The 11,213-nt window shown below is 37.7% G+C and overlaps 2 protein-coding genes across 2 annotated transcripts; both read left to right on the plus strand.

Annotated features, from left to right (window-relative positions):
• Window positions 1-5,031: 5,031 nt before the first annotated feature.
• Window positions 5,032-8,565, plus strand: LOC110695435. Its single transcript, XM_021872665.1, has 4 exons — window positions 5,032-5,205; window positions 7,403-7,429; window positions 7,990-8,219; window positions 8,320-8,565. Exons 1-4 carry the CDS (start codon window positions 5,127-5,129, stop codon window positions 8,416-8,418), a joined length of 435 nt encoding a protein of 144 aa, XP_021728357.1. The 5' UTR covers window positions 5,032-5,126; the 3' UTR covers window positions 8,419-8,565.
• A 1,280-nt stretch (window positions 8,566-9,845) lies between these two features.
• On the plus strand, window positions 9,846-10,648 carry LOC110695427 (protein FAM9A-like). The gene is made up of 2 exons (XM_021872659.1): window positions 9,846-9,938; window positions 10,187-10,648. Exons 1-2 carry the CDS (start codon window positions 9,846-9,848, stop codon window positions 10,646-10,648), a joined length of 555 nt encoding a protein of 184 aa, XP_021728351.1.
• Window positions 10,649-11,213: the final 565 nt, after the last annotated feature.

An 11,213-nucleotide genomic window follows, 5' to 3' on the forward strand; every position in this document is an offset into this window, starting at 1 on the left:
CCAAGTAAAGGAGCAATATAGAAGAAAAGATGAAGAAAAGGGCTTAGAAGACCCTGCATGGTCGTGCCAGACCTTGCACGTTCGTGCAGTAGTGCTCCAGAAAATCAGAACCTTCTGCCAAGGCCTGCACGGCTGTGCTTATGATGGCACGACCGTGCAGAAGAGGTTGCACGCCCGTGCCAGATCTTGCACGTCCGTGCAGGAGTGCTCTAGAAAGTCAGAACCTTCTTCCAAGGCATGCACGGCCGTGCTTAAGTTGGCACAACCGTGCAGAAGAGGTTACATGTCCGTGCCGTAAATTGCATGTCCGTGTAGGATTTCAAGCCCAAATAGAAGCTTTTGCCTTCCTCTGCACGGCCCGTGGCAAGTCCGTGCAGCTTGGTCTGCACGTCCGTGCCATACCTAGCACGTCCGTGCAGACCTGCAGTCGAGCCCGATTCTTGTTTTCTCCGTCCTTTTTATTTGGAGGTCTTATAAATACCCCCTTTGAGCTCATTTGTAGGGAAGAAAGGTTTTTAGAGCTTTCTCTTAGTATTGCAATCCTAGAACATTAAATTCTCAAATCATTAGTTAGATTCTAATTATTAGCTTGGAAATATTCAACTTCAATCATTGTAGAAGACAAGTTCCAACATTGTTGCTCACTTTGAAGCTTCATAGTAACTATTTCTTACTCTTTTTTCAATTACTCTCTACTTTGTTGTTAATTACTTGCTTAATTCCTGCATGCTTAGATTGTTAATTAGCTTAATCCTTAGTTTGAACTTGTTCATGAATTGCTTGAAATCTTTAATTGCTTTAATCTCCATGGATTGTGAGTAGTCTAATTTCTAGGGTTTGGGTAAAACCCTCAATGTAGTCACTAATTACTTGTTGCATGTAATAATTGAGTAATTATTGGGTGTTAATTAGTTGAGCTTAAGTGGTTTAATTGCTCAGTTCTTGTATATGGCCATTGCTAGAACTATATATATATTTATCCAAGCTTTCTCAACGAAGGATCGAGAGATGAACTTGAGTTAGCTCCCTTATGCTTAATTGACTTAAAATGCCATGAGAATAGGAATTTTCGGTCAAGGGAATGTTTATGTCATCGTGATTATGCTTTAACACTTGCTTTATGCTTTGTAACCACGAGAGTAGGTTGTATTCATGATTCAAGTAATCCCTCTAGTTTGAGAGAGTAGTTGGGTGCCTTAGATGACTTCCCCTAATTTATCCCCTTAATTTACTTTGATTGTTGCATGTTAATCGTGATTTGTGATGAATTTGAGTGGTATAACCCGAGCCCTAGATTCCTCTAAATATTGTTAATCTCCTCTTAGTTTTAGTTGAATTGAATTAGTAGAAGTTACTCAAAACAAACCAATTTCGACTTCATTTAGCTTATTTAACGGTAGTACTCGGTGGATGATTTAACGCCTTTCTTGGGTTCGACCCTTTCTTACCCTTGCTATTAGTTAGTGAGACCAAGATAGGAATTATATTTGGTAGGCTTAACGACGGCCTATCAACTTGTTTGGAATTTCTTTCACAAAAATTCAGATCAAGGATCCTTATTATGTGCTTACACATGATACTATACGTTTCAAATTTACGACAATCACATAATATCTCTTTATTGTCCGTGTTGAATGTTGCACAATACAATCGACGACGTTCAGTTAATACTCCCTCACTGGATCCTTCAGGGACTATCCACACACGGTCCTCAAGAACGTATTGAATTTCATTTTCAGACACTCTAATTTCATCTCGAGGATAGCAATACATCATCCTACAACTGTCGCGCTAATTGCATATCGAATGGAAGTTGTAGTAGACCTCCAAAACCCATCATCTTCTCCTATCATCAAATTTTTGGCAAATACACCCAGATGACTCAATCCGACAACTCATGTTAGGAGGCTGCTAAACAATGACACCCACGTTACTAAACACACTTAGTTAGCACATATCATCAAACAAAAACAAACAGTAAATAGTCTTACCATCCTTCTGCTCTTAGCAAGTTGTAGCATCACCTCTCCTCTCGCTTTCACAAGTCCTCCATAAGTTAACCTATCATCCTACCACAACAGCTACATTACCAACTGTTTTATTACTACTAACAAACCAAAATCGTAACCTAGCTACCTTAAAAATTACAGGGTACAACTCTATTGTTTTCTACCTCGGTGTGCCTACTACCTACAATCAATTTAGTCCAAAATTTCATTTCACGGATTCATATTAGTGTAGCAAAACAGAACATATTATATGGTTATACCTTATTACTCAACACAAATCCATCATCTTCTTCACTAACCTACATTGCTCATGTATTAATTCACATTACTCACCAACCAGCAATTAACATCTACAGAACAAACTCAGTATTCAGCAAACTGTAAAGTACATACCACATTCTCTGGTACATCACATTATCACAACATGTACGTCTACGCTTACAATTTCCTTCAGACATTTAAACAATCCTGTTGTGATGTATTAATTCATCTATTCATGCGCATCTATGAACACACACCTCATCTATTCATGCGCATCTATGAACACACACCTCTACCAGAAATAATTCAACCAATTTCAATTCATGCACTTCAAACACGGAAATTAAAACCAGTTCATCAAATTTACTACAACACTTTCGTAATTCAGTAATTCGCTTCATTATTTGCAAATTATCCGACATTTCTACAAATTAAACCATGTTCCGAACAGACACTTCAAACCCAATTCAAATTTAAAGTTACCTTTTTTAGATTACCAGTAGATATGAGTTGCCAAAATTCCTCCACTTTACGATCTCCGATCTCCAACCTGCAAAATGTTCGAGTCCTTTCTATCTCCTCTTTATCTCTTTGATTTCGTTTTTCTACAAAACTCAGATTTCGTTTTATTTTTATCGATTTTCTGTAATTTAATGCTGTAATTTTTAACCGTTAATAACTCCGTCAATGTCTGTCCACCAATCACCATACGTGGAAACAGTTGGAAATCTCTAGTACACATCACATGACAACATTACCCCCTGAAATGACTATTTTGCCCCTAAGAGAAACAAGAATGTTAATCTCTAGTTGTCGGATTATATTTTTAGGTTTATTAGACCCATACCTTCGGGCCAACAACAACTAGGGGTGTTCAAAAACCCCGACCCGGTTGTCCCGTGCTGATTACCCGATGACCCGCCAAAAACCCGATGGAAAATTGACACATTTTTCTGTTTTTTCTGGTCAGGTACTCGTCCTGCTAAAATAGCAATTTCGTGGGTCGGGTCATGGGACAGACTTTGCTAATCTCGGGTACCCGGATACCTGTTTAAATAAAAAAAAAAAAAAATCGTTACTGATGGATAAGTGATGAAATGTGATTGTCTAACCTCTTTTTCGTTGTACTTGGCTTGCTATTTATAGTTGTATTCCTCGTGCTGCGGGCTGGGAGATTATCCTTGACTCCGGGCTGGAGCCATGAAGCTAAGCCCCTGTGAGGTTATCCCTGGTTTTGGGCTGGACAAGCGTGAACGCGCACCTCTTAAGTGGTGTCGGGAGCACGGGTCAGCTCAGCTAGAGCTACCCTAAAAAATAGTTGGAATTATGACAAGTGCGTTTGATTAACTATCTTATCTTATGTTCGAATTCTTTGAAAAAATTTAACCCATAAACAAACATTTTTTGTAGGAAAAATTGGTATACGATGTTGTATTTTTGGACTTAATATTTTTAAGCTTTTTGAAATTTATGGCTCCACTTTGACAGCTTCTATGATAATCAACGATAGTTTGTCTAAATGATTCAAGTGTTTTGAAGGTTCTCTCTCAATCAATATTTTGTGCAGCATGTATATATGTGTAGTGTAATTTGAATAGTTAATTTAGTTAATCTGGTGTGTCTATACTATATTACCAGATATAAATCGTCGTTGGATGTATGTTGATGACCGAACAAAGCGTGAATACAACGATGGTGTCGAGGAGTTTTGTGATGTAATTGATATTGTAGCCATCTTAACTCAACAATAATATTTGTAGAAGTGTGGGTGAATGAGGCTTCCCTTCAGTGCTACCAGCAACGCTGAGTCACGTCCTTCTCCAAATTTTTTTCTGATGTTTACCTGCAAAAAAGAAGAATAATCCTTATCTCCCCTCCGATGCCTAAGTAAGTATGTGTTTAGGGAAATTAATAACAATATTAAGTAGATAAACAAAGGCTAATCTAGAGAGAAGTTGGAGGGGGGTTTTAGAGAGAAAGTGTGTGTCACTTTCTTAAGTGAGTATTTCATCCTCCTCAAACATGTACTCTTATGGGGTTTTTATAAGAACAATACAGGGGTCATTGACCTCTCAAATTTTGACAAGTGTAACTCACCCATTAGGTGGTTTGGGACACGTGGTCCATTGTTATTATGCAAAATTGAAAATTTAATACAATTCTAATTTTTCAAAATAAAAATAAAAATTTGACGATTTTTCTAAATAATGACATGCGACATTCATAATAAAAATGAAATGTATGATGTGGCATATTTATAGGTTGGGGTTTGTTTTTAAATATTAGTATAGATACAGATATAGATATAGATACGTATGATGACATCATTTTTACTTATTTATTTATATGACGCTCAAGAATCGTTGAGAAGGAATTTTGGCTAAATCTATCTATCGGTGTGAATAATTTGCCTAGTGGTGGAAAGATTGTTGCTGTCGTCGTTGAGTGCAGTTAAGTTTCATTATTAAGGAGAGGGAAGGTGTTTGTGACAAGAGATGAGAGGATATAAAAGTAGTTAGGCTTTGTGACCATATAAGATAAATACTTATGAAAATACTAACACCAATGTGTTGAGCATATAAGATAAATAGATTACGAAAATATATCATGTGTGATATATTTTCAATATAAATAAGATATGATATAATATTCTAGTTTTTATTTAAACCTTGGTAAAGTAAAGGGTACTTTAGTCAATTAAAAATACTACAGTAACAAAATTTACCACGGATTACTTGGTAGATAAAGCCAAGAACAAAGGAGGCAACTTCAGAAAATTACCATTTACCAGAAGAAAACCCTAACTAAAGTTTTTAGTTTTTACGCTCCTTCATCCTTGCCTAGTTTTCGTAGACGATGGGCGGAGGCAGTAGAGTCGGCGGCGGCGGCAAATCAAGCGTAGGAGGGTGGTTGTCACGCTCCCGATTATTCCGAGGTTACAGTTTTTTTTTCCGTATTTATTCTCTCTTTTTCGTTTGCCATAATTTGGATGATGAATTTCATAATTGTTTTGCTTTGTATGATCATCAATTTGTTTTATTTTCCGTTTAGATTAGCTGGATATGAAATTATGAATGAGGTCTCGGTTAGTCTTAGAGGTGAGCAAATTAGGTTTCGGGCGGATTTCGGGCTGAAAAGGCGGGTGGTTGGGCCCGGTGGTTTAAGACTCGGGTCGGGTATTTCGGACCGAAAGTACAAAAGGCCCGGTTGCAAGGGTCGTCCGGGGTTTAATATTGTCTGGTCATCTAGATTCTGAGTTGCATTTTCATGTAGTTCGCTCTATGACCACTTACAGAATCTTCAACTCTCTGAACTTTTTGTTTGCACCTTTACTACTTGGAAGGCAAAGGTACAAAAGCTGGTAATTTGGGGACTCCATAAGCCGTTTCCCAATATTTAAGGCGCACCAGCCTTTTGTTTTCAGTGTCTCTGATGAACTCGGGGACTCCATAAGCCGTTTCCCAATAGTCACATATCGATTTCAATCACCTTCATTAAAGTTTGCTTTGGTTGTCCTTTACCTTTCACCTTCCTCTATCCGATCCTTTCCAATTTTCAAGTCTCCTCATCCAAATTCATAAGATTGGGGCCTTATATAATAAAACAAAGAACAGCCTATTCAGCTATGTAATTCCTCACCCAAATTCCGTTATGCGGGCGAACAAAGATTGTTCTAATTTATGTTTATCCAATGCTACATTTTATCCTTATTCCATAACTAACATATGATAAACAGTTTGTATCCTGTACAAGTATGAAAGCCTTAGTTTGTGATCTGATTAACTTCTGCAATGTACACCCTCTTTTCTTTGTTAAGTTTCATTATCTTCACTGAATTGAGTTGAAGTGGCCTGACCCTTTTTTTTTTTTTTTAATTGTTATTAGGGATCACACAGAAAGTAACTTTTATATGAGTCAAATTGTGAAAGAATTCAAACTGACGTTGCTTCAATTTGATAGCACTTTTATGTAGAATTGCATGTCAATCTGTGATTTTGGTTGAGGAAATGAGGCTTATATGATTGTTTTTAGGAAAAATGGAAAACAATAATCCCACCTTTGGGTGGTATTCTGTTATGGACTGGTTTTTTTGGGCAGAAAATGTGTAAAGATGGTGTGTGATTGTGGTGAATAGAAACGGCAGAAGTAAGGAGAAAGTAGAGGATTACACTAAAGTATATTATCTTGTTCTGGCTACTTCAGTGCGCCCCTTGATATGGATCAGTTTTTGGGTGGATTTCAATGACAGGAGTTTCAAAGGTTAACTCCCCTTAAAAATATCAATTTTTTTCTGGTTTAATTAAATAAACAGAACTTTATAGTGATTTATTTACAATTTTAAGTTTTTAACTACACAAGTTCAACTTTAACTACACAAGTTCAACTTATTAGTAGAATTAAGTTGTTTTATGGAATGATTTATAATTGATTCCAAATTATTAACCATTGGAAATCTTGTACCATGTTTTCAGGATAAGACTAGGAGCATCTTTTTTTGTCCTGATTTGCAACCTTAATTTTAGTAGTTAAACACGTTAATCATTCTTAGCTGATATGATTGAATGGTGCTAGGGCGAGAAACATAGATCTATTAGAAGTTGCATTGGTTAGGTACAATCATACAAAGATGTTGTGATGTTGGGGTAGGAAGTTGTGGTGGCAGGGGTTGAATTTTTGGATGAGGGTGGTGTGCTGTACAATTACAGAAGATGTGAGCTGCAAAGGTATTGATTATATTTTATAGTTTTAAGCTTTTTAAGAAAAATGAATATCTAAACCAATGAAAACTTGACAAGTGCTACAATTAACTTGATATATCGGTTACCATAGCTTAGCAACAGGTAAAAGGCTTGTTTTATTAAGATTGAAGTTAAAGGTAGGATTATTTTGAAATTAAGTAAATGTGGGACTATTTTGAGAAGACCACCCAAAGGTGGGATTATTGTTTTCCATTTTTCCTTGTTTTTATTGCTCAATTATGTCACAAATTTTCAGAATATTGTCCCAACTTTCTTTTCGCTCAATCATGTATTGTACTCTTGTTTTACCCTATATCATGTATTGCTCAATCTTCATACTCTTCCTTTCAATGAAAGTCCTTTCTCACGTTATTTTACTTGGCCTTGAAACAGCATTGAAGCTTGGAGGACCAGGCTACTGTAAGTCGAAATTTTTTCCATTGTTTCTCTTTTATGTATCATATTTTATAAATCATGGGGCTCAATTATATATATGGGTGCTCTTATTATTTTATGATCATTCTTGGAAGCTCAAGTATCGTTAGGACATAATTTGACTGAACTAAAACAAGGCCTAACTCGAAACCACATCTTAAATACAAGCATTACAAGCATTATTGCAAGAAAGAGGCCAGGACATGATATACACTAATTACTGTTAGACTAACAAACATGCTTGGGGAGCAATCTTCTTCCTTGAATGATGATGAAAGTCTATTGGAAGGAGATGAGCACACTTGCTCTTGTTGCGAACTTCAAAGAAATAATATAAATACTACAACTACAACAACAAAGCCTTGATCCCAAAATAATTTGGGGTCGGCCAGAAATGATGAATCAATATAAAGAATGTAGAAGGCGTCAGCATAAATTCTCTCCCTCAATTCTTCTCTGTTTAAAGCCATATTTTTATCGCAAAAATGATATAAATGTGCAAAGTTATAAATAATAATATGTGAATGTTATGTTATTTCTTCCAGATCATCATGACATGCTTAAGCAAGTTGCCGTTTTACGGGGTTTATCAAGTGTTGAAGAGCTTTTAGCCTCCCTGGGAAAGCAAGAGAGTGGCATGTCAATTCAAGAAGAACTTGCTTTTCTGAACAAAGAGCTTGGGACTGCAGCAGTTACGCACTGGTTAGTAGCCCAGTCTTATTCTGGAAATAAAGGTCGTAAGAGGTGTGAGGATCTCTTCAAGACTTATATGAAGGTTTGTTAGCTTTGCCATATATATGCTCATTATGATTTTATAATTCACTTTAATTTTGTAGAAAAATGAAGACTTCTAAAGATTTTGTCTATTGTTGTAGGAGGTTAAAGAGTATGGGGAACCTTGCTTCTCTACTGTATCTCGTTTGACAAAGTATTGTGATTATGAGCTTAAGGATTGCAAGGAAGAGAAACTATAATTTTTCTTCTACCGTTATGATATTTCTGCTTGATTCTTCTTGTAACTACTTCGTATTTATTACAGTAAGAGAACTAGTATCTATTTAACAACTAATAATCTATTTTTTTGCACTTTTGTTTGGGTTTAAAAAAAATATTCAAATCAATTTGCAAACGCTTCATTATTGTTAATAACAATAAGAAGAACTATTATTTTAATTGTAGTTGTTGTAACTGCTTTTATTGTTATTATTATTATCTCCTGCATAAATGATGCTCTTCGTATTACATATGTACTATCCATTTTTTTGGACCAAATTCCCTAAAAATTGTATAGCGACGGAGGGAGTATAACAATTTGTGTACGTACTGAAGCTAATTAGTTTGACATCTCTTATATTCTCTCTCTTTTGGTTTAACTATTACTTCAATTTATGGTTGTAAACTGTTTGGAATAAGACGAACAACATACTGATTCAATCATTGATCCATGTCGATTACATTCACATAATCTCATTCAATAGTAAGTGTATAAGACTTGGTCTTCGAAAAGAAAGATTTGCTCACATAATCTCATTCAATAGTAAGTGACCAAGTCTTATAGTTGCTCACATTCAATAGTAAGTGTATAAGACTTGGTCTTCGAAAGAGTACTCAAAATTATCTTGTAGAATTATACCGATGTTAGCACATCAAAAAATTTGAGATATTAGATTAAAAAAAACCTCAGGAAATATAGGATCAAATTGACTAGATTAATACTATTTGTAATTAAAGGATAAAATTCATATACTTGTAATAAATTAAAAGGAAACATTATTATTGCTATTGAAATAATAAAATGATTGCTCTGTTTTTTGCGTATATTTCTGAATGTGTCCCATGATGGGAACATCTCTCTATTTATAGGGTCTTGAAATGTGTGCCGCCATCCTAGGTAACGAAAACTTAGGAATGGAGGGCTTCCTCGGGAATTGGGCTAGAAAAGCCGTCATTTTACCCAATCATTGGGTATGCCACGTGTCAGCATTGGATTGGTTCTCTGGGAACCTCTCCTGAGAAATCTCTCTAGTAAACCCACCGCCTGCTTATTAATTTGTTTAATTTTGTTTGCAGGGCAACACGTCCAGGTCCTCTCCTGCTTCCCAGCCGGACCCCAAAGTCCGAAAGCAGACGGCTAGGGACGTCTCCACACCTGGGAATGCCAGGCGGCCTTCTGCTGAGAAGCAGAACAGGAACCCCCCCCCCCTAGAGGGGTTAGGACGCCTGTTACCCCGGCGACCAGCCGGCCTCCAAGGGATACCAAAGGTAGTTGCCTTTCTTTTTGTGAATTTGATTGAAGGGCTGCCTGTTTTATGAGAACCAGGCGACTTGTTTTTCGTGTTTTGACTGAATTTAACCAATCTATTTTTTTGCAGGCGCCCCTGCTGAGATTGACCTGGTCCAGATGGCCAGGACTATGCTGCGCTCCATTCCTACTGAGGAGAAGGACCATGTGCCAGGAGTCGGCACCCTGAATTTGGAGGCCATCCTGGCTGAGGTAACTTAGCACTTTTTAATGCTTTATTGGTTTAAGCCGCCTGTTTATTTGACGCCTGGTGTAACTGACGCCCGCAGACTATGCTCCGCGTGCAAGGGCTCTGTCGGCCCATTAATGAGAAGAACCGAGAGGTAAATTCTGCCAAGGCCATGACCGCCTCTGATTTTGACAAGGCTATGTTCCAGATAGCCCAAAATGAAATCTTGACGATTGACATCCTTTATTCTCAGGCGTCAGCCAATTTGTAGGTCAAGAAGGACCTTGAGGCGGCCAGGGCCAAGATTCAAGAGCTGGAGCATTCCTTGGCGGCCCTTAGAGAGGAGATGGAGCCTCTCAGGCAGGCGGAGAAGGAGGAGGAGAGCCTGCGTAGGCGCCTTACCAAGCTGAAGAGCCGCCTACAGACTCAAGAGGCGGACCTTACTGCTCAAATTCAAGCTCAACTGTCGGAGGCGGAGCAAAAGGACAAGGAGGTCCTCGTCCAGGACATGAATGATGACTATATGGCCATCATGAAGAGTTCCTGGGCTGCTCTACTCCCTAATTCCAACTTTGAAAAATGGGATAAGCAGTTCGCCACCTGTTCTGACGCCTACAATGCTGAAATTCTTGGTCAGATAGACGATGAGGAGGCGGCCGAAGAGGAGGAGGAGTCATCTGACTCTTCTTCTGAGTCTGAGCAGGAAGGCGAGGCGGCAGGGGAGCCGAGGTAGGGGGAGCCAGCCCAGGAGGAGCCGCCCCAGGAAGGTCCTGCGTAGGAGGAGGCGACTGCTGAGAAGGACCAGGCGCCAGTTGAGGACTTGCCTCAGACGCTTGCTAAACTTGACCACCCTCCTTCTGCTTAATTAAGCTATGCTTTATTTTTTCTATTTATACGGCCTGCGTGCCGTTTTTTTCTTTACCCGGCCAAGGGGTCGGGGTTTATTGACGATTCTCAATTCGTCAGTCGGCCTTTTGGCCGACTGTTTTAATTAATTAATCAGCAGACACTTTTGGTCGATTTTCATTACTTTGATTGTGTTTTGATTTTTTGCCATTTTTTCTTTGAATATGGTAAGCCTGTAATACAGTACATAAAAGTTGCACAAAGTAATATGGTAATTTATCATCTGACTGAAATAATTTAGTAATATAAATTAACTTAAAGCTTAAACTTAAATCTGTAATCCAGTACTAATGGTGATCCATAAAAATTACAAGCTTTTAGTTAAAATAACTAAGGGCAAATTAACCACAAATATTGAGTTACTATGTAGAGATCCGAATATAAGCTTAAAC

This window comes from Chenopodium quinoa, unplaced genomic scaffold, assembly GCF_001683475.1.
Source record: "Chenopodium quinoa cultivar QQ74 unplaced genomic scaffold, ASM168347v1, whole genome shotgun sequence".
In the NCBI taxonomy this organism is placed as follows: Eukaryota; Viridiplantae; Streptophyta; class Magnoliopsida; order Caryophyllales; family Amaranthaceae; genus Chenopodium; species Chenopodium quinoa.